The sequence below is a fragment of the Clarias gariepinus genome, chromosome 7 (genome assembly GCF_024256425.1).
Source record: "Clarias gariepinus isolate MV-2021 ecotype Netherlands chromosome 7, CGAR_prim_01v2, whole genome shotgun sequence".
NCBI lineage: Eukaryota > Metazoa > Chordata > Actinopteri > Siluriformes > Clariidae > Clarias > Clarias gariepinus.
In genome coordinates this window covers 26,287,157-26,312,165 of record NC_071106.1, presented here as the reverse complement: position 1 = coordinate 26,312,165, position 25,009 = coordinate 26,287,157, and the positions used below count along the sequence as shown (strand labels likewise).

The window sequence follows — 25,009 nt, the reverse complement described above, 5'->3', positions numbered from 1 at the left end:
AAAAATTCTCAGGAACAATGGACCAGGCAGGACCAATTTGTGTTGTCATGCCATGAACTAGTGACGGGCATGTGCCCAAACTTCACTTCTCTCAGACTCTGGAGGCTCCCTAGATTCAGCACGGCTAGAGGGAACTGAATGAATGGATCCCACGCTCCCGCGGCGTGGGAGCTGAATTCAGGGTCCAAGTCCAGAGTAGCAACGACGAGAGTGGAACGTCAGAGTTAAAGGCTCAGAGCCTAATGTTGAATGGCCAACTCTAAACGCGAGAGCGGCATGCAAGCAGAGCGGTGCCACAAGCTCCTAACACTTTAAATACAGAGTGATGCCACACTCTCCAGAAATGTCCAATTTTTACCCTAATGTCACACATCAGATTTTTTTCAGCCGTGTGAACAAATCTTATGTTTTTCAAACTGGCTCCTTGATTTCCACATTGGATCCGTATTTGGTCCTGAATCAGATATACCCCAAAATATAAAGACGTATCCATGTCGACATGCATCCCATTTGAGAGGACACACAAGTTCACAGTAGAGTCAGGTAAAAGTCACTGTCAGGACATGCAAATCCAATCTGACCAAAAACATCAGAATTAAGCAATTAATGTGAACGGAGTCATAATTTGCTTGAATCTAGGCTACTGATTTGTCCACCTTTGCAGCATACCAACACCGACTTTATGGTCAGAAGCGTTCCTTAACACATAATAACTCTCCAGATCCTCTGTATTCCAAGTTCCACTCTTGTGGATTCTACTCTTAAGCTCTTTCTAAAGGTGTATGTGTGGGTGCCCCGAATTGGATTAGCACCCTGTCCAAGGTGTACCCCCCTCGTGCCCCAAGTCTCCTGGGATAGGCTTCAGGCCTCTGCGACCCTGAATACAGGATTAAGCAGTATAGACGATGATTGAGTGGGTGAGCTCTTTCTAAAGGTTATTGAAGGTGTTTAGGTCAGGGGACTGGGATGGCCATTAAAAAAAGCTTGTTTTATAGAAAGGTACATGTTTCTTGTTTGTATGATTTGTACCATTCACTTTCTGGTAGATGTAATCACATCTTGGTTATAGTTGCTTGGTAGAAGTTTAGGCATGTAAAAATCTCAGGACCCGTAGAGGAGAAAACTCGACACAATTGCATAATCCTCTCCTCACTTGACAGTATGAATTAGGTTCTATTTTCTGTACAACTATCCTTCTCTTTATATCAACCTCACCTTGAGGGTTTTGTCATCATCTGACAACAAAACAGGTTCCAGTTCTGGAATAGTTTTTCAAACTCCATGCATTTTTCATATGGTTAAATGAAAAAAGGGTTTTCTTTTTTGTTGGAATGTTAGCTAAGAAGTGGGATCCTATTGTAGAGTTAAAGACTAGATTCTCCAAATGCTATAATATTCTTTAAAATGATTCTTGGATACATTTTTGTGTCTCTAACTATTCAGGTTCACTATAGATCTTCTTAAGAAGCTTCTTAATCATTGCCTTAGCAGATATAGCTGATATTGTGGGGCTATTAGAGTTTGCGTAGAATAGCAGATTAACGTAATAACTATGCAGCTAGTTCCAACACCACCAAACAGTACAAACATCTACTGTATATGGACTAAAAAAGAAATAATAAAAAAAGGTTTCTAAAATATTTCAGCATCAATACAATCTTAGTATCAATACTGCAGTTACTATCTCATCCCAGGGACCAGCACATGTGTCAGTAGCTGACACAGGCCAATACAGACTTTATTTTGGATGCTACTGAGGCTGGAGTTGAACATCCAGGGTCATTATCAGTCTTACAGACACTGCTGTAGACATGGCATCCTATGTCTCTGGTCTCAGGATGCCTTACTGTTCACATGACACGGGACTGATGGTAGTACCTTTCCATAAAAGTGACAACCAATGGCTTAAAGAACAAAACATCAAACTTTTTATTCCATGGCCAAAGTCAGACCATATGTTTATGATTTACAGAACCATTTCTCTAACAGAAAATATGAACTGTAAGGAAAAGGAGGGAAATGGAATGGATAATGCTGATAAATCTAAAATCTATGTAAAATACTTGCTTTCTATGCAGAGGCTGAGAAAAAAGAAAAAATACCATACCCAAATATGTTGGGCCAGTTTTAGGTTTCATGGAAATTTTACTGGAACATTTAAACCCTGGTAAATGTTGGGATGTCTTAAACATAGTTCAACAAATGTACATCTACATTGTAAATAATCAACTGCTAGACTATACTGGTAGACTGTAAATCTTTATGTTGTCAAATCCTATATATATTACAGGATAAAAAAAAAAACAACGTAGTCGAAGAGCACCTCACAGTCTATGGTAACCCTGATGTCAATATTAAAAAACACTGTGTCAAATCAAACTATAAAATATTTACACGGTAAAGCAATGCAACATTTTTCTTTAAAATTTAATTTTATGTTCATAATACAACATTTACTATTGAATAAAGTTTACATTTTATCCAAAAATTCATAAGGCTACAGAATATTCTAGCACTCAAAAAATAATTATTGGACAGAGCTCCTTTGTACAAAACAATGCAACTGAATTTGAGGCAGCTAAAAAACCAGGCTACCATGTGCTTTCTTAGAGACACGTCACAACAGCTAACCGCATCTCTTTCGAATTTTCTAAATCAAAATAATAATACACTTAGAGAAAAGCGCCATCTTTGTGACCTCGCAGATTCCCGTGATTGGCTAGTGTACGGGTTAGGTAAGGACATAAGTAAGCTGGCTCCAGATTGGATTCAAACTCTTGATCTCCAGATAATAGCTCAATAATTATATGATGGTTAAAAAATCAATTTAAATCCTTTGAATGCTGTAAAGTTTAAAATTGCAGCTATCTACGGTGGCCACGAAGTGCAAAACAAATGAACAAAACTTAAAACAAAATAACAAAACCCAAAACAAAATAACAAATTCAAAACCAAATTAACAAAACGGAAAACAAAATAACTAATATCTGACTGGCCGAAAAGTGCAATACAAATTAACAAAACGGCAAAACAAATTAAAAACCAAATAACAAAACCCAAAACTATTTTATTTGGAGGAGGGGAGTTTTGTTGTTTTGTTTTTGTTGGATTTGTTAATTTGGTTTTGAATTTGTTAATTTGGATTTTCCGTTTTGTTAATTTGTATTGCACTTTTCGGCCAGTCAGATACAAACCGGAAAAGGTAGGTATAGTTTGCGAATGAAATGCTTACCGCTGATTGGACGAGACATCTGTCACTCAAGATATACAGAAGGTAGGAACTTATTTCTTTATCTTTGTTTCTTGTGTGTTCTGCTTCACTTTAAACTATGATGGCCGTAAAGTGCAAAAAAATTAACAAAACTGACTTCAGGGCCACCGTAAGAACGCCATATTTGAAACCACAATAATGTTTGCACATTCATACACACGAATCTACTGCTACTACAGTACTTCCTGTATATCTTGAGTGACAAATGTCTTGTCCAATTAGCGGTAAGCATTTCATTCGCAAACTATACCTACCTTTTTCGGTTTGTATCGGAATTTGACGCTCTCAATTAGGGTTGCGCGATAATGCCCATTGTCATATCGTCCTATCGTCAGCCTGTAAGATCGCCGATACACGATAGTAGTCAAAGCCCAGGGATTCTGCGTGCTGTCGCGTTGTATTCAGAGAGTAGTACATATTTTTGTGTTTTTTTTTTTTTTCATTTCATGTCTGTTGTTTTATCGATAAATCTGCTCATATCTGCGCACGCGTTTATCAGCCTTCTGATCAAAAAGTTGCACGCGCAACTCACTTTCACTTTGCACAAGGCAGTGTTTATTGTTTAGTGTATATTTAAAGCGCATAAACACAATAAAACAATTGTTTTAGGCTAACATATCATACCTCATTGTAGTTTTTTTGCACACGCGCGGGTGCGTTACAATAATAATAAGGAAAAATCACAATAATAAATTCGGAGCAGTACTACTAATAATAATTATACTGAATGAAGAAAGCGCCGTTGAAGAAGTATCATCATTGAAGGAGAGAAGAAAATGAAGAATTAATACATATCAGTATTTACAGTTTGAGCTCGGCACGTTTATGAGCTCTGTCGCTTGCTGTCAATGGGTGACTAGGAGAGAGAACACATTTTCGGCTTCAGTAGACACACAATACTTCAGACTGAAACACGACTGCCCCCTACAGGTAATGAAGGGCATTTTCACAGCTTGCCGTGCGCAGCCGTGGCAAGTCACGGGATTCCTTTTCTTGAAACGTGGGTTTTTAATGGCGACATCTGTATCGTCCATATAGCTGACTATCGTCGATAGACGAGACTATCGTCGATAGACAATAGTATCGTCTATCGGCACAACCCTACTCTCAATTTGGGTAGAGCATCTGTCTAGTCATGGCTTTTGGTTTAAGAAACGCATCTGCCACCTTTCAGCGTTTAATGACACAGGTCTTTGGTAATGTAAATAATTGTGAAGCCTACCTTGATGATGTAGTTATGTTTATGGATACCTGGAAAGAGCATACGTTTTAAACTGTGTAGGTATCGCTAGATTTTACTGTTTTTTTTCCTGTAGAAACTTTTCAGATGTGATACTTCCTCTAACGAATCTCCTTCCATACTCAATTCCTTTTGTGTGGTCTGCTACTTATTAGGATGCCTTTAATGCTATAAAATGATTGCTTTGCAATGCGCCTGTTCTTTCGGCCCCTGATTTTAGCAAACCCTTCCAACGTGAGGTTAGACGCCAGGGGTACCGGTGTGGGTGCAGTACTCAACCAAGAAGATGCTCATGGTATTGATCACCCTGTCAGTTTCTTCTCCCGTAAATTTAATCGTTGCCAGCTTAAGTATAGTACCATTGAGAAAGAAAGAGGTGTATATTGGATCTAGTTCAGAACCTACAGTGGTGTTTACTGATCACAACCTTCCCGTATTCTTACAATTCATGACTTATAGTAACCAACAACTCGTGCGATGAGCCTTGATGTTGCAGAGATTCAATATTGACATTGGGCAAAAAAAGGGATCTGAAAACATTGCAGCATACACTTTATCTAGCTGTGAGTCTGAGTAAGAATTGAACTTGATGTTCAATCTTAAGGGGGAGGGTGTTACATCCCCGACGTATTATAATTATTTTTTAAAAATATTATTCTTTGTTCTCGCCCTCCTGGTTGGGTCTCTTTCTCTCGCTGTGTCAAGTAGGTTCAATTTGCCTCGTTGCAAATGAGGTTTCAGATGATTATGCGAGGGTGCCAAATAAGCGGCCAAAGACAGCTCCATCGGCGGTGGGCTTTCTCAGCCCCGTCCAATCCCAAATACTGTCTGTAACCGGGCACTGATATGCGGGTCAACAGCGGCTTGCGCCATGACGACGTTAACTCACCGATAAAAACATGGGCAAGCAGTTTTTAATGTTTGTCGGTTCAGGACGGAGAAAAAATCTCGCGAACCTCGACAGTTTGTGAGCCGGCTTTGGAAAGTGAATATAGGCTTCAGCCAGGACGCAAGAGGGCGTGATATCCCATACTTTATGTGCTAACCGGAACTAGTTGTATGGCCAACAGGGATGTAGCTGTATACCTGTATGGCTAACCAGAGAAGAAAACAGTTACGCAGCTTGCATCTGATTACTTGCATCTAAGTAGCACTCACATCTGCTTAGGTCCAAGTCATTTGACTTTACCACATAGTCACATCTGACACACAAGTGCTCCCACTACACTGTAAATGTTACATTTACCAGAAAATTACTTCATCAATAGTGTCAGCCACAGTCAAACTGACTCTCTTTTTGTTTTTTTGTATAGTTTCAAATGTAAAATACTATTTATACTGTGGACTGGGTGAACACTTCATGGTTATGATTAGTCCTGTTGGAGTCCCAGAGTCCCTGTGACTGTGACCATACTTAAACTGTGGGGACGTTATCATGAAAATGGTTTTGGATGATCTTGATGCAGACAGCTGTTGACTGCAGTTGCTCAAAAGAAGCAGGACTGAAATTCCTTGCTCCTCAGGGACAAACTAATTATTTTCATTTCCTCACAACTTATTTACCTTATTTTCCTTTTGATTCTGTAAAGCGTCTTTGTGAAAATTGTCAAGTATACCCAGCTAATCCCCGTTTTGAATTTAATTTTCAATAAATAATCAAAGTTAATCAACTGCTTTCACTCTTGCATTAGTCCAGAATTGTAACTAGACCTTCACTGAGAGTGTAATCTATCACTGTCTTGTCTTAAAATAAATTGCCCCTATGGTGCCATTAAGGCCGCACAGGTCCCCACAGAAGTTGTTGGTAAAAAGCACAAGATAGTCAAGATTTTTATGTTCATCCGTGACATGATTATCTTTCCCGTGCTGTAGGTTATATACACTGTTGCCTGTTGGAGTTTATTTGTACGTCACTCTCACAGAACACAGCCGTGGACGTGACTGGCAAGCAACCAAGAGTAGCACTGCCCAGTTAGGTTAGCAGAACAGGCTAGTGATATGGACTGCAAGCTAGCATGTTAACTTAATGTTATTGTTTTTTGCCGAAATATAACTTAACCAAAAGAGAACCTGAGCTCACTCAATTGCTGTTCTCGCAATTCCCTCTTATGGTTAATTCACGCCTCTTTTTTTTTTGTCTCTTTACATGCCCAGATTAAAAGTTCTGCCTTATCCTCTCTGTGAAGGTGTTGGCATTAAAATGTGCTTTGAAATGGATGGTTTGGGTGGTAATTTGGTTCTTGGGAGCAACAGAATTTTTTTTTTTTTTTTAATTAATTCATTATTTGTTTATTTAAGGGCCCTTTTGAATATAGTTCTAATAACAGCCCCCCTCTCCACGTCACTATTGGCCACTTGTTTACATTATTTTTGTTCTCTGTACTTACATACAGTATACTTTCATATTTACACTCTCCGATACAGCAGATGGCAGTATGCACCTACTTGATTTGTGAGCCGCGAAGAGAAGAATAGAAAAAGAGAGATAATCTTCGTGGTATGTCTGTTATTAGTGGTATTTTAAAATAAAAATGTCAAAAGCATTGCTCTCATGCACCTTCCTACTTTATCAGCTATAGCTGTGTAGGTCAGAGGATGAGACTGGCGTGTTCCATGCACACATGGAGGCTTCAGGTGAGACAGATGTCACTAAACAGACTGATGTATCTAAACAGTGATCTAGGCTTGGTCTTGGGTACAACTGGGTCCCCTATCTGACTGAAAAAGACTTTAGGGTCAAGAGTTCTCGGGAAACGATCCCAGGGCCCTATTGCGAGAACATCCCTAGTCTCATATTATTTGTATTACCTAATCTTTTCCGTGTTAGTAAATGCCTATTTTACTATTTCATTTGGTCACTTTTTTCACCTGAAATGCATAATTCAGTAGTTTATTGCATAATTTTCTAAGGGTGTCATAACTGTGACATGGGATTTTTAAGGCATTTCTTCAAAGAGATTAACCACAATTAACTACAAATCATACTGGAAGTGCCTGTTTCTTTTGCATTTGCTTTCAGAACTCGAGTAAGAATGGTACGATTCGATGAGAGTGCGTGCACATGTCCGGTGCCAGACGTACCTTTAGCATCTGACTCCAGCACTGGTGCAAGTGCAAGTTGGTCTTTTTGTTCTCCGGCATCCACAGAGATGCTCCTCTCTCTTTTGGATTTGGTCTTCATCATCCCACCCACACTTTTTAGCCCAGGAGATATCTGACTGGATTTTACTCCATGGTTCCCAGGACCAGTGCCCTTTGACCCTTGGTTGGTTGCAGGTCCTTGCTGTTCCTGCTGATTTACATTAGGGATCTGTGACTGGGCATCACCGGCCACTTGCTTCCCATGATTCGGCAGTTTATTTTCAGGGTGCATTTGATTGGGTGATGATGTGTTGAAATACAAGAGGGTGGAGATGCAGAAATGAGCTGCGTCTGCCTATGAGTCTTGCACTGTGAAAACAGAGAAGTAGAGAGTCTGAGAAAGGGTCGGTACACGTACAGTAGGTTTTTAGTTTGACATCTCTGTTTATTATTTATCACACGGTGCTTAATTAAAAGTCCAGAGGTCAATGTCTATGATGATGGAGAACATAAAGGACGAGAAGAACACTGTAAAAGAGAGAGAATGAAAGCAGTAATATATTCAAATGTTTTCTCACACAAGTTTCTTTACCTTTTTCGTCCTTTCAGTAATCTGAGGTGGAATAAAGAATTAGCCACTAGCAACATGCGTAATGCGAGGAAAGGTGTCATTTGATCACAGTAGGTGAAGCTTCCAAGTAAGAAAGATGATATTACAACTCATGACTCACCTTACTTTAATACAGGCCTGCAGCGCAGGGACATGCCATCTTCAGATCTCTTCACTAAACATACACACTGATCTGCAACATAAATACACAGGAGAGAATAAACCAATAACAGCCTGACAAAAGACACAAACACAGTACAAAATAATTCAATCGTACAATTCATTCTTAATATGAGGGTCACAGGAAGAGAAAGCCAAGAAAGGGAAGGGAGGAGAGGAAGTGTTTATCTGCCCCTTAAAAAAAGGGCGGAGACTGTTGCCTAGAAGTGAAGTCTGCCCTATTACGAGGTCCTCATATGACTCAGAATTTAAAAACCACAAAACTATCTCACATTCCTCATCACTATTATGTGATTCAGTGCCATCTCTGTCTTCCTTATAAATATGATTACTTTCCACTCCACGTGCACCTCAGACATTATCTGCAAGTGCTCTGGGTGATCTGATCATATGATCATACCTGTGCTTAATCCTGTCCATTTGTGATCTGATTGCCTGTTGTGACCAAGTGTAAATGCACGCTGAGTAAAGGGTTGGTGACACTGGATTAAGTTTCTGTATTTGAAATTAGGGGAAATCTCATCTCACTGTACTTGAATGCATAAGACATCACAGCTGACTGTATCCATTAATTGGACACATGTATTCATCTATGTCGTGTTCGCCCCTCAGTCACTACTCATTCTTAGTTATTTATGTAGCTTTCCTTCAATAACAGACTTCTATCACGCATCATGTACCCTAATCTACACTGACCTTTATTATCTCAGTCTTGCACCACATGCTTTCACTTTTAATTGCTATATCTCAATCATGCACTAGCAATGCAAACAAATAAGCATTTTTGCATAAGTCTATTGATTGATTATGCATCCCCATTCGCCTATATTTTGCACACATTTATCTCATTCCCTTTTATACTGTATATTTATATATTTTCCTTTGTATACTGCATATTATACTTTACTTTTCTCAGTTGAAGCACTTTGACTATCTTGCTAGGGAAATAACAGGTCTCTTGTGGTACTATCCTTGAACTGGATGTTTGTAATTTCCTTAGGGATCAATAGAGAGAGAGAGAGAGAGAGAGAGAGAGATTGAGTGAGTATCTATCTATCTATCTATCTATCTATCTATCTATCTATCTATCTATCTATCTATCTATCTATCTATCTATCTATCTATCTATCTATCTATCTATCTATCTATCTATCTATCTATCTATCTATCTATCTATCCATCCATCTATCCATCTGTGTACGTGTGTCAAAGTGAGCATCTTGAACAGAGAGCGGGTCTGTCTCTGAGCCTGTACTCAAATGCCTTTGAGCCTCTAAAACATGCATTAGGTGTCTAAGATGATCATGCGGGCTTGTGAGAACATATTTACTAAGGACATTTCTTTCTGTGTCTACAGGCCTTAACAAGTTTTTCCACACCTGTTGTACGAGCAAGCAGACACCACACACACACACACACACACACACACACACACACACACACACACACACACACACACTCACTCACTCACTCACTCACGCACGCACACACATACACGCACACACACGCACGTGCACGCACACACATACACACATACGCGCACACATACACGCACACACACGCACGTGCACGCACACACATACACACATACGCGCACACACATGCCCACAGACAGACAGAAAGACCAACAGAACAGTCACACAGAAAGACAGAACCAGTCACAAGGACAGACAGCGTGAGAAATGCAGTCACACAGACAGTCTTTCTGTGTCTGCATTCCTTACTCTGTCTGTCTTTCTGTGTGACACAGACAGACAGACAGAACAGTCACACAGAAAGACAGACAGACAGACAGAACAGTCATACAGACTGACAGACAGTCACACAGAGAGAAATAGCCAGACTGACAGGGAACTGCACATACTCACACAATAATGAGGTACATGCATGTGCACACACACAGACACACACCTTCCCGTAATATAAAAGTGCCACAATCCCACACAGCTTTCCATCTCAGTGTCATTTCAGGGTGATGACCTCAAAAACACCTCCACTCCCACCACAAATGTCTTTCTTATTTGGTCCCTCCAACTCTTAGTCTCTGTCTCTCTCTCAAGCATGTACACACACAAAATATCGCCTCTGCAAGTCTCTTGAAGTTGCCATTCTCTTTTGAATGCCATTTTCAGGTACACCTCTCTATCTATAACAGCTGCCATCTCTTTCAGATGCCTTTTTTTTTCATTTAGTCACCTTTTCCTTCAGCGCCACTTACTCTCCAAAACACTTTTTACTCAAGTATCTCTTCTCTAAACGTCTCCCTATTTCCCCCAGTTCTCACACTGCCTGATATGGAGGACATGATAGTAATAAGTCAGTTAGTTTACTGCTGTAGCCTTCATGATTCATTAAGTTTCAGGGGAAACCTTGAGTGCTGTATTGACTTCTAGAATTTATGTCATGTCCACACCATGGAAGTCATGATACCTGGGGTAGGGGTAGGAAGAGGAAGTCAGGATAAAACAATCTTTCCCTGAAGTTCTATCAGAGGATTTTTATGTTAGAAATACATTACTGCCATCAGTCAGTTTAAGTTTTAAAGACATACCGTATACCTACTGGAGTTTAATACAGACTGCACCCTCCTACACAGAAACAATCTTTGTGAGGTATTTCTTTGTGCGCGTGTGTTACAGAAACCTAACAGAAACAGTAACTTTCACTCAAACCTTAACCATACCAATGTAAACAAAAGCTATACAGTACAGTGGCGTGAAAAAGTATTTTTTTACTTTTGCATATTTGTCACACTTAAATGATTCAGATCATCAAACTAATTTCAATATTACACAAAGATAACCTGAGTAAATACAAAATGCAGTTTTTTTAGGAAATTATTACAGTTATTAAGAGAAACAAAAAGATGTCCAAACCATAAAATATGGGCCTATGTGAAAAAGTACGTGATTGTAGTTGTTGCCATCAAGGAAGGCACAACCAGTTAACAAGTAAGAGGGCAAATACTTTTTAACAGCACTGTACCCATCACATGTAACTAGTATTTCCAATGCATACAGCAGTTGATCACCAGTTATTAAACATCGGACACATTAGTATTTTAAAACATGTAATAGTACACTTCCTGACATTAAAGGAGACTTATAAATAAATCTTTCATATTGCTACTCATAACATTCGCTCCTCTTCTATAAGCAAATTCCAGATTTTTAATGTAAAACCAGCAAAAATAGTAGCCTCAGCATAACTGTATTTAACCGTACACACTTTCACAGCTGAATATATACAGTATATAAGAAGTATTATTATCTAGTGCTGGGTGACATGACACAATCACAAATTACTATCACCATTTTACATTTTACCTCGATTATAATTAATGAACAATTATTATTATAATTATAATTTTTTTTTTTTTTTAGTTCGCTGAGGGCACTTTTGGACTGTAAATATACTCAGCTATTAAAGCCGGGAGATAACAATAGTTTTTCTAACAATAGAGTTCTCCATGTTGCTTCCATGTTGCTCCAGGTTGCTGTAGCCTGTATGTCACTACATACTGTATGCGGGATGGACAAGACAACATATATATGAAATATGTGGCATGGATAAGATAACATCTATTCGAGATATTGAATGTCTGTTTCGTTTAATTTCCGGTTAACGGCCCGGCCCTATTTTCACCAGTTATTTTTATTGCCTATATTGGTCATATTTATATATTTATGTTTTATTGCATAACATAGAGAAGGATGGCAAAACCTGAATATGTGCTTCAATGATTAAAAATGTTCCATGAAGCCGAACTATGTGTACCATACTGTATGTTCACCTGAGGGTAGATATTGATTCCTTGCTGTTTATCCTGTGGTTTGGGCCTTTAAGTTTATTGCATTACTGTATGAATGTTTCATTTGCTAAGGTACTTTTTCAGACACCTAAGCCTGCAAAAACTATTTCAGGGGACACCAGTACCCCAAAGCCCCCCAACCGTCAGAAATCAGACAATATTATCTGCTTACACACCTGAAATGGCAGGCAGTGCTCGAAATTTCAGCTTATGTTACCTTTTCTGTAAGAATACTTGATGTATTGTAGAATACCTGAGAAGGACTTCCTGTGGTTGACCTACCTAATATATCTTATCCTTATTTTGTTTCATATTTAACACATTTTTAGTGATTCTGATAAATGACCGTGTGTATATACAGAAAATAAAAGCATGTGATACTAATATTATATCACATCACATATGATCAGCAGCCCACGTGTCATTTTTATTATCTATGTTCTTAAAAAAGTATACAGGAACTGTGACCTTATAATACAGGCCCTCAGTACAGTGCGGCCACTAGCCAGTTAGTTCAAGTCGGGCTGTTAAACTCTCCTTAAGCCTTTTATAACTAGTAAATAATGGTATAACAGAAAGAGAGAGAGAGAGAGAGAGAGAGAGAGCATGCACATAATTTCTCTCTCTCTCTCTGACACACACACTCTGTTTTTTATATTGCTGACCATGTTAGGGAGAGAAGCACTATAGTCATGTTTAAATGTTAGCACCCCCTCTTTTAATTCTATGTGTTTCGCTGTAAAAACATAGTAAAAATCATCTGATCAAAGTGGGTCTTTATATTAAGCAAAATAGAAGAACCGCCTGTTAGGTCTAAAACTAACATGAAACCACAACTGAGGTTCGCAAAACTGCATCTGAACTAAGACAAGGTTTCTGGAGCAATGTCCTGTGAACAAATAAGACCAAAGTGGAGTTTTTCGGCCTTAACTGCAAGTTACTGTACATGTTTGAAAAAAACAAACAAACAGCATTTTAGCAGAAACCCCTCATGCAACTGGTAAAGCTTGGTGGAAATTGGGTGCACATGCACTAGTACACCGATCCGAAGACTCTCCAGTAAATCCACATTAGAATGGCTGAAAAGAACCAAGGTTTTAGAATGGCCTAGTCAAAGTCCAGACCTCAACCCAAGTTCAGATTTTTCTCTGAAAAAGTTTTAAACAAAAACAAATAAAATCGAAAGAGAGGGTACTAACTTTTATACATGACAGTAAGTGAAGTTTGCTGTACATTTAAAGTGGACATGAAGCAATCAAATACAATGCATATGTAAAGTTAACAATTTGGGAGTAGATCTGACAATGATACACACATTCCTGCACAATCACAGATACACTTACTGTACACATCAGCCTATCTGTCTAGACTAAGGTCTGTTGTGGCAAGTTGCCCTTTGGCCTGCTGATGTATAAAGGGAGTAACATACACAAGGTGAGGATGTGCACACCAAGGGGTCCACTGTAAAAATGCCCTTGAGTACTACCTTGAGCACTCCCTTGAGCACCATTGAGCCTGTGCCTTGGGCATTAGGATCGGTTTAAGAAGAAGAGTCCTTTTTTCTTTCTAGAAAACAGTTTTCCTGTTTCCCTGACAGCAGACTACAACCAGGTAACACATAGACAGTGGAGCTTCTTTGAGTGCTGAGGGTTAAAAAATATATAATGTTTGTTTATTGAACATGAACTAGTCTCACTGAACCTTACCTAATGCTAAAGCTGACAGGCATACACATGCACGCACACACACACACACACACACACGTTTTGAAAAACCTAGTAAAGTGCACATTGTCATTTGACACACATCTTCATTCTTCTCAGACTTTTACCATGTCTTCTGTGATGACAGCTCCTTCTCTTCTCCTCTTTATAAAACATGATGTCCTATCTTTCATAGTGATATACTCTCTACCCGTCACTGACTCACTGTCTATACCCTTCTCTCGCTCTCAGCCTGGCTTACTGTTTGCCTGTTTCCTTAACTCTCCGTCTGAGTCTATTTCTCACTGCTGCATGGCACTGTGGGTAAAAAGTATGAGTAGCTGCCGTCGGTTAGATTAAACAAATATTGTTAAAAGTTTGCAGTGCGTGTTTTTATAAAACCAGTGGTGGCGTTTTTTTTTTTTTTTTTTTTTAATGTGCCACTTTAATTCGATTAAAAAAAAAAAGGTATACTGAGAAGTGAGGGAAGCAAAGTGCTTTGACACTTACAATCATAACTCGAAAAAAGTAAGGAGAATAAAAAAGTAAAAAGAAAGTCACAAACAGTTTATTAATCAAATAAGTAACCATTTTTTGCTTTTCGTTTGTTGTAAGCTTAACTTATTGTTAGTAGTGACGCTGTAAGCACTGTCACCACGTCTTGCATAAATATAAATGTTTATGTAAGATAAACTGCAAAAATTACCTAAGAGTCGAGTTTATTATTAGTTTAATGATTGTATTGCTACTGTTTTTTTTTTAGAGCATTTTTAAACATTTTCAGCCAATTAGTTTCAATTCATATAAAAAGCATGCTTCATCCTAAGTAACAAAGTAAACCCCACTTTCCTCTTTAGGAATGCTTTAATAAAGGCTCCTCATAGCAGTTTTATAGAAACATATTTAAAAAGTTTTAGTGCCACTTAGATGTCCAGCAATCCAATGAAATAGCCATTTGTCCCGTTTTTAAACTTGTGTCTGTGTGACTGATTGATTGCCGGAGCATGGCAACTGTACTACTGGTTGTTACAGTATAATGTGCACTGGATTGCTCTGAAGTAATTTTTATTTACTATTTATAGCTGTCAAAAAATTATATTTTAAACAGCAGTGCACAAATATAATTAAGATCGGAGAAAGTATCATAAATGAAAAACTTTTATTTTTCAGAAAGTAACATTTGCAACACATCCCATTCTCTTATTGTTTCATGTAGATTATAAAGAAATCAACAGAATAATCTATGCTTAACTAAAGAGCAAAACATTTCCATTCCTTACCTCAGTAAGAGGCTCTCAGACATACCAAAATGCTTTTCTAAAATTCAACTGTTCTGGTATACTCACTCGTCACAAGGTGCATCACATGGAACAAAGCAGTGTCAGGGAATAAAAATTTAAAACTCTGCACCAAACGTTTTTCAATAAACACGGACATTAGTCACTTTGTATTTTGCGAGGCCAAATTAGTAAGTATTTATGAATATCAGAATGTCTGCATTTTTAAGAGACAGTCTATTCCTCTTATGCACCAGAATGTGTGCAGCCATGCTGAATAGTGGTATTTGTTATTGCATATTTGACGTCTTTTAAAGAGACTTGGTAATATTTCCCAACTGGTGAGCATGCTGATGAGTGATGGCTGTCGAGTGATGTATTTTGCAATATCACAATAGTATCGGTTTATGTAATCAGAGAGTTGAGAGACTACCGACCTGTAAAGATGAAGTAATTATCAGCTGATTTCGATTGGCGGCCGGTCAATCTGAACACCCTTAATATAACTGCCACATAACGCTGCCTAGACCTTACCAACTGAAGCAACCCAGATCATAACACAGCCTCCAGGGCTTTGTACGATAGGCACTACGCAGAATGGAAGCATCACTTTAGTGCTTCCTTCCTTACCTTAATGCACTCATCACTGGTACAGGGTCACAGTCTTGATTTATTAGACAACACGACCTTCATACATTGCTCCAACGTCCAAATCTTTATGCTCCCTTGCAAATTGAAGCCTTTTTTTCTGATTGGCCTCAGTAACATCTGGATGACTGACTGACTGAAATTAGAAATAATATATTTAATGATAATTTTAATATAATATAATAATAATTTTATTTAATGAAAATAAAAAAATATAGTGGATTTAAAAATATATATAAAATAGTAAAATGGATATAAAATAGTAATTTGCTGCATTCTGTTCCACGTTGTACTTCGAACTGTACTCCCTACACCCTGCTCTCTACTAAGAGAATGTAAGTTAAGTAAATTTCTCTTTAAAAAATTCCATCATTCAGAACACTTGTGCCTATTACAAACACTTATACCCAACAAATACCTGTTTCTGCTACTGTGATATTACATTACTAATGAAATATTATTTCACATTATTAATTATTATCTCACATTATGAAATATTGAATACATATTGAAATTCATACATACTTACATATTATAAAATGTATGAGTTTCAATATGTATTCAATATTTATATTTAATCACAGAAGTGATAGACATAGTCATTCCTAAAGATATGAATACTGTGCAGATTAATAGATTGTGTGTGTGTGTGTGTGTGTGTGTGTGTGTGTGTGTGTGTGTGTGTGTGTGTGTGTGTGTGTGTGAAAGGTTTACTACATTCTGTCCAGCCAGTTTTGCGGGATGCTGTGACAGTCATACAGAGACACATAGACATAATCTTTTCTGAAACGTAAAGATTTCAAAGAAAGATTGAGTTCTGACCAACGTACAGACAAAATCTTTCTATTATTTATACATTAGATTATTATGTAATCTGAGTATTATGTTATCCTTAATAATAACAAATGATGAATTCAGTTAATGCCAGGTCTTTGTAAAAGCTCCATGTCACTTTTACACTCCAGTGTAATTTTGCATGCACAGTGGAGCCTTGGATTACGAGCATAATTCATTCTGGAAGTGGGCTTGTATTCCAAAACACTCGTAAATCAAATTAAATTTTCCCATAAGAAATAATGGAAAAATATAAATACATAAAAATAATTAATAGAAAATATAAAGTAAAAATAAAACAAATTAACCTGCGCTCTAACTTAAAAAAAAAAAAAAAAAGTACAAATAAATTCCAAAAGATAAGTGTTTTCCGTTTATGCGCTTGCGCTGTGCGTGTGTGTGTGTGTGTGTGTGCGTGTAATGTGCGTGCACACACACATTAACGGAGAGACTGTTTTATCAGAAAAAAAATTCACACGTGTTCACAGGCGTGCACAGATGTTGATTATAACCAGTGAGAGACGAGCACTAAGACCCAGTAGGGGAGACGATTACCTACAATTCCGCAGCGCAAGAGAGAGAAAATCCAATATTGGAGGGGGGGTTTAAAAAAAAAAAAAAACCTGATTCCATGTTTACGTTGTTAATTAGTCAAGTAGCTGTAATGAGTCCTGCATATTTTTGTTTTCGAAAGTCTGTAGGCAGTGTTATAGATTCAACAAGCAAATACATTCGTATGTTGACTGATTTAATCCAAATACTTTTGCAGATATAGCATAACTTATTTAAACACAAGAAGTGTTACCAGGATTGCTTCTGATGATGGCAAATGATGATGATGTTATTTAAATGCTCCACTCATCCAAGTAAATTGCACCACGCCATTTCCTTCTCACACTTTGCACTTCGATAGAAAATTAATGAATCCTCATATATTTATGTTTGCATGAAGTATTTGTGCATATTGCACTGATTGCAAGCTGTATTTGCCGCCATTGTATACTATCTAAGCTGAAGTTTGGAAATGTTATTACATAAATTTTTGTGAACACTAAAGTGTGCAGTTCTGCCACAGGCGCTGGTGCTAAATGAGCACACGCTGGCCAGTAAAGCACTGCGAGTGAGGTTGTGTGTCTATGGGGGAAGACAAATTAAGTAAACTGAATAGACTGAATGCCTTACTTTGTATCCGTCAAAATGACAGACAGCCTTCAGGATTTTCCATCAGTGCTTTAAAATTTGGTAAATGAGGAGAAGCAACAACAAATAAAAAAAAAAAACTCAGACACAGACATTGCAAGAAATGTTACTGTCAATAGATAACATTTTCATAAAAAATTGTGTCTTTGTGTTCTCTTTATCTTTTATTTTGTATAAGGACCTGGAGCTAGCACCTGTGACAAACATTGATTAAATTAGGACAAATACTTTTTTACAACATTGTACTGACTTAATAATGCATCAAGTTGCATTACATGGTTTTCATATGATGTCATAAAAGACAGACCACCCCCATGCCAGCATCATCTTTGTTGTGAAGTTGTGCAAAGTTTTATCAGCTTTGATGCATTTGTACCCGTATTTTTTTTTTATCTGTTTCTCAACAAGAAGACAGAAGAGCTGGGACGTCCAGTGAAGCAAGCCATCACTATGCAGGAAAATTGTATGCTTTGATCCACTGCACTATTAAACACGCAGAACTGGCCAGCGCCAACTCCCAAGCCAGTGCCATCTTTTTTGTAAAGTTGTGCAAAGCTTCATTAGCTTTGATGCATTTGTGCCTCATAACTTAATGTATGTTTTATTAAATTAGCCTCACAGACAGAGACAGCTAGCTACCGTGATTAAGTGAATTCATTGCCAGTTTGGGGGAAAATGCACTAAAACCACTGGTCAGCTTTGGAAACCCGTATCAACAACAACATTATTATCTGCATGCTGTCAATCATTTTGCACCAGATACACTTAAAGCCATAAACTGTAGGTGCGCACACAAAAAACATTTTATACAACATATTAACCACCCACAGTTCTGTGCAAAATTTTGAGTCACCCCTCATTTCTACATATTTTGCAGACTTTCTAGCATTTTTTAAATGCAGCCTTAAGGAATAGTTCTACAGGCTTCCTGAAGGACTTTTTTTGGCTCTCATTGTCAGTCCCTGTACCTGACTGGTACCAGAGGAATGTTTTTGTTTGTTAAGCCACACAGTGACCTTAAGCATAAAAACACTATCTAACCTAAGGCATGAACCAGTGAGAAACAGCTGCAGATGATGACAGATGATCAGGCCGGTCATTAGTCTCCTGGTGATGCTGAATGATGAGTGATTGAAACAGACAAGAGGGGAAATGAGGTTGCTGCTGTGGTTGTTCCATAAACAACCAATTTTTTTTATTACATCTTTAGGTGCTTTGTTGCCTGTCACAGTAAAACATCTGTTCCCATTTCTTTAATTAAAAATACATAATTAAATTTCATATCAAGAAATGAGGCGTAGCTCAAAACTTGTGCTCACTACTCTATATATTAAGAAAAATTACAGCTTTCCAACGGGACAAAAACAGCTGCTCAGCTTTTCTGTGCCTAAGTGTGTGACTTTAATTGATTAAACTACTTATATATAAGCAGATAAAAGATGCAGAGTTGATTGTAGTGGCATTTGTTTTTTGGGAATCTGTTCCTTAACAAGAAGTCAGGGGTAGCTCAATGGTTAAGGCATTGGACTACAGTTCGGAAAATCCCAGGTTCAAACCCCACAACCACCAGGTTGCCACTGTTGGGCCCTTGAGCAAGGCCCTTAACTCAGATGTGTAATAAGATAAAAATGTATGCTCTGGATAAGAGCGTCTGCCAAATGCCTAAATGTAAATGCAAGTCAAAAGAGATGTGACTTTCAGTAAAGCAAGACATCACTATGCAGGAAAATCGTATGCTTTGTTCCACTGCACTTTTAAAACATGCAAAACTGGAGAAATAGACTTGGTTACCTTTTTAATGTACAACCATCTTTAACACTAATATGCCTTACTGAGATCTAAGAACAGTAAAATGACTAAAACAGTTTTAAAATTCATTCTCAAAAAGATTTCCATGCTGATTTGTACATTTTTCCAATGTTAAAGTTGAACCTTGTCAGTCATTTTAGAAATGGCTTAAAAAGCATACACTACTGTTCAAAAGTTTGGGGTCACTTTCTAACTCCATGATGGTTCCTGATTTTTAGTTCTTTCTACATTGTAAAGGAATGCTGAAGGCGTCCAGAAATGCATTAATCTCCATTGCACAGTTAGTGGTGAGATGTGTCTGCTACTTCTGCTCTGTAAAGACTTCATAACGCCTCTAATCTGAGGTGCTGTTAATTGGTCATTTTTCAGGCTGATAACTCTAAATGAACTTCTCGTCTGCGGCAGAGGTAGGTTTTGGTCTCGCCCTCCTGGGATGGCCTTCATGAGAGCCAGTTTCATTATGGTGCTTGACGAATTTTGCAAATGCACTTGACAATACTGTTCTTGCAAGAACTATTACAGAAAGGCTGACCTCTGTGTCTTAAAATAACAACTAAGTGTTGTTTTTGTTGTTGTTACGTAATTACCTAATTCCATTTGTGGTATTTTATAGTTTTGAAATCCCCAGTATTGTTGTAGAATGTACAAAATAAATCACTAAACAAAAACAAAGAAATTTGCAAGTGACCCCAAACTTTTGAACGGTAGTGTGTGTGGATGAGGATGGTTCAGTGATGTGGCCCTGTAGCGATGTGCTTTACGTAAATGTGGTTTTCTTCGTCTAACCCTTCAAGTTCTTCAAGGCAGTTAATTTTTACGTCAGTGCAGCAGCCGCACAATAAAATCTAAGATGCAATTTCTGACCTTAAAAATAAAATGTTAAAAATGTAAAATAGCAAATCACATGCCTTAAGACAAGTGTTATAGTTGTTTTACTGAACAGTATCATCATGTTAGTACTGTGTGTGTGTGTTGAAGCAGGTTGCCATAGCAACAAAATAGGTCATGGACCCGAGCAAGTTAAAGCAGAAAATGAGTGAAAGAGAGAATGAATAGGTTAAACAAGCACGGGGAGAACATTTCAAAGCTGAGTGAGAATTTAGACTGTTAAACAACCAAAAAGTGGAAAAAGTCATGAATACCTAAGACAATACGCAAAGAAAGCAAAATAGAATAGATGGAGAGTCAGTGAAAGGAGATATCACCTTTAGGATTCTAAAGCTCAAATTTGGATTTTTGTAAATTATATGACACTGTTTACTGTTCAAAATGCTATGAAAAAAAATAGTTGAAATGTGTGATAGAGACAGAGAGCCAGGAGGAGAGAATAAAATTTCTTAGAATAAAATTTCTCAGAGCAAACATCATGTGACCTTTATGAGCCATGACAGAGAGAGAGAGAGCGAGAGAGAGAGAGTAAGAGAGAAAGGGGGAAGGAAAGGGGAGACATGACCGCGAGAGAGCAAGAGAGAGAGAGAGAAAAGAAGAGAGAGAAAAAGAGAAAGGGGGGGGAGCTGCAGAGAGCAAACTGTACAGGGACAGTGCAGATTGTCAAGGCCAGAGTAGTCAGTGTGTGAGCACACTGTGTAAAGTGTCCTCTCCTTGTCTCTGCTCCCCGTCTTTTTTGGACAGGGAAGTACTGGGCAAACTTTGGCGGGGGTGGGGTCAAGGGTTGTAGATATTCCAATACATTCTGGGCTGATGGCCAACTAGAACAAGGAAAAAGAAGAAACCACAGCCAGAGGACAGAACACTGAGGGAGAAAGGAAAAGCACTCATAATGTAAGGTTGTAATTTCAATGGTTTTAGTTTCAAAAGTAGCCAACTTTATTTACTAACTAAAATTATATTCGTGTGATAAAGTGCTCGACCCATCGTCTGGAGATTGCAAGTTTGGGTGATGCTGTAGCCTTTCACTTGCGGTGTGTGGAATGGGAGGCACTTAACGCTCTCACATCAATCGCAGCTTTACAGCCAATCATGGGCGTCTGTGAGCTCACGCAAGCAGAAGGAGCGGATAGCGCTGTCCTCCGAGTGTGTTACGCCGACCCCAACGATGTGCGAGTGAGCAGTTAGAAAAAATTCGATCTAGCCTTGATGTGAGAGACCCTTAGCGACGGGTGGGAAGTGGATATGACTAAATTAGGAAGAAAATCTGAGGAAAATCCACAAAAAAAAATACTTATTTGCAATATTATAGTAATAGAAAGTAATTTTTTAACCCACAGGATTTAGTAGATAATATTTTCCAGCCAGGCAAGGTTACATAAAAAACTGGTCACTGTCTACAAACTGTCAGGGATAATCCCTGGAGAGAGGTTTTGTGCCCGTGGACTGGGTTTTTTGAATGTGGACTTAAAAATCAAACCTTCGACCTCACCTTCATGCCACCATTTATTGCATATTCTTAAATTAGTTTTGTTCCACGATAGCAATGACCAAAGACAAAGAAATAATTGCTTTTAGTGGTTAAGAAAATTTTTTTTTTTATGTGCATTCCTTTTGTTTTAGGGAAATCATGTCCAGGTAACCAAGGTTTACATGTTTGTACAAGTTTATATTGTTTACAATTTAAATTTATAATAAGAGAAATTCATGCTTTTTTTTGCACTTTCCTCTACCGAAACCATACCAAACTGAGGTATGTAACAAATCAAGAGATTTTTCTAAGAACTGATTCTAATTTTTTTATATTTCTTTTGATCCATTTCAAATATCATATTTTCACAATCAACAGACATTATTATATACTATATGCAATACTATATTATATACAGCTTTTGGTTTGTGAGCCGTATATATTATTTTAATCATGACTAGAAGAGAAAAAAATGAATAAACCTGAATAATGTACGTATTCTACAAAAGCATACTCTTACGTAGGGCTGCACGACTGCGAAAATGATGATGATAATCATGATTTTTCTCCATTGGAATCCTGAGAATATGATTCTCTTACACATTTATTGCACTCAAGTAAAAAACGTGCTGTCGACACAGCACTTTCAACAGACTTATGATAAAAATAAGGTACTTTTCCTTATTGTAGAACACTTCAAGTTAATAACTTAAAAGTTGTTCAATAAAAATAGATTGTTAACTATAATAAATAAACATAACTGATAAATAGCACCGGTGCTTTTCAGACATACCGCCAACTGCAGTGCATGCGTGATTTTATATCTGTGCTATTGTTATTAGCATAAGGTTAATGTCATCCAGTTTGTTAACATAGTTTGTAATTAAATACATAGTTTACAGTGTTGAATTTATAGTTGTTAAAGGTTTTATTGCTTAGTCTTAAACTTCTAATATGCTTCTCTGTAAAGAACTGTACATGCTTGTCTCTGTTTAAACAGTAGTATATATTTGTGTTTTTAGGGCGTGTGCATGCGTGTAAGTATGTAAGTCATTTAGCATATGCTGCAAAAAATAATAGCAATATAAAACTAACGCATACGATCATAAACTATTTACTGCAGTTAGTGGTAGTATTTTTAAGATTCACAGTTCAGGACCAGAAGTAAAAGATTTCTAACGGCAGTAAATAGTTTGTGTTCTGCTGAGTTGATAAAAATTGATATGGCCTTATCAATGTAAAAAGAACATTGGATAATAATGTATGTTTTTAGTACTTTCGCTGTCATTTTGATAAGTAACATGACTTATTTTTACAAATATCTTCACAGTGTACACAAACATTAGTGTGTCTTTGGAAATCAAATCCATTTACTGTCACTAAAAAACAACGTATATTCTTTAGAGATTTTTAGGCTTTATGGGTATGGGTATGCAATAAACTTTTCCTAGTTTAGCTAGGCTTTCACCATGTATCAACTTGTTTGGTCTTTGGCAACTTGAAGGAAGAATTCTCTGTATCACATTCTTTCATAGTTTGTCTTACTATGCATTAATTTCAGTTACTAACTCATAGGCATTCAAATCATCTCACTTACTGTACCACACTGCACCTTCTTATCAACATTCGAGGCCTGATGTATAGTACATAGTACTAAATTATAAGTTATCTTACAAAAGAATTAATAAACCTAGGTACTTTCGCTTCTCAGAAAACTCAAATGGACAAATAAAATGCAGAATGCTAACTGCTGAAGTCTAAAGTCTAAACCTATAGAAGCAGTGAAACACAAGTAACACACACAGACACCATTTACCAAACTCACGCAACACTGAACGTAAGGACATTTTCACACTAACCACCACTGATTTGTACCGTGCCCAGGAGCGACTGCTCCACGTCCCCACTCCCTGCTTTTTTATTCTCCATGCATGATTGCGCATTTACACACTCCGACACAGCAACTGTCCCTGGTTTGTGAGCCTCCATTAAATACAAGAGAAGATGAGAAAAGGAAAGTAACTTTTACTATATTCCTAATATCACTGATATTTTAGAAAAAATGTAACAAGCAATGCTCTCGCGTGACTTTCTACTTTTCAGCTACGGCCATGTTGGTCAAAGGATAACGTGCCGCACATACACAGATTTACAGTGGGCGGAAACAGATGGCACGAATCTTCTCCTGTTCTCAGGTATAATTAGATTCCATATCTGATTCAATCCATGTCCAGGTAAACTGTATCATTCTCTGGACCACCATTTCCAGTGGACTTGGGCACAGTTCCAGAGTGCGGAATGATTGTGTTCTCACTGATCAAAATGAAACAGACTTTGAGATCAAGTGTTCTCGGAAACGATCTCAGGACCCTAATGTGGAAACACCCTAAGTCCCATCCACTGTTTATACCACTTGACCTGCCTGTGGAGGGTCACATGGCGACTGGAGCCAGGAAACTCGGTACACCCTGTATGGGGTGCCAACCCAGCACAGGGCAAAAGCACACACAAACAACCAAATCAAACACTACAGGCAATTTGGAAGCACCAGTCATGGGAAGAACATGCAAACTCCTCGCACACACACCAGAGGTAAGATTCAAACCCCCGAACAGTGGAAATGCAAGGAAACTGTGCTGAATCTTCTTCCTGCTTATAAGAAGTATTAATCAGATTTTTCATGCACCACACTGTTTTTCACTCAAACCTATATAATACTGTCTGGTGCAGTCAAGGAAAATGTACAAATTATTTTACAGATACTTTCTCACACAAGGGGTTTAAAGATGCTGACTCAAGGAATTAACACGGACTAGTTATGATTCATTTTTTACAATGACCAAAGGTCATAAACCATTCAGAGAATAAAATGACTCATAGTCACATGAGTGAATTGCACAAGCTGCACTACAAGGTAAACATAACTCTACTTGCCATTTCCTTAAAGCAGCTACACTGCATCATAAAAACAGTCTCCATTTCAGAA

General features: G+C 37.8%; 1 protein-coding gene across 4 annotated transcripts in view; it reads right to left on the bottom strand.

Moving 5' to 3' along the window:
- bcl9l (bcl9 like) overlaps positions 1-25,009 on the bottom strand; it is a 55,307-nt gene that overhangs the window by 9,651 nt on the left and 20,647 nt on the right. For all 4 annotated transcript variants that reach the window (XM_053500302.1, XM_053500305.1, XM_053500303.1 and 1 more), the window contains exons 2-3: positions 8,324-8,395; positions 7,593-7,961 (exon numbers count right to left, since the gene is read on the bottom strand). In XM_053500302.1, the coding sequence (XP_053356277.1) occupies positions 7,593-7,884 (292 nt within the window). In that variant the 5' untranslated portion in view covers positions 7,885-7,961; positions 8,324-8,395. The remainder of the gene's footprint in view (positions 1-7,592; positions 7,962-8,323; positions 8,396-25,009) is intronic.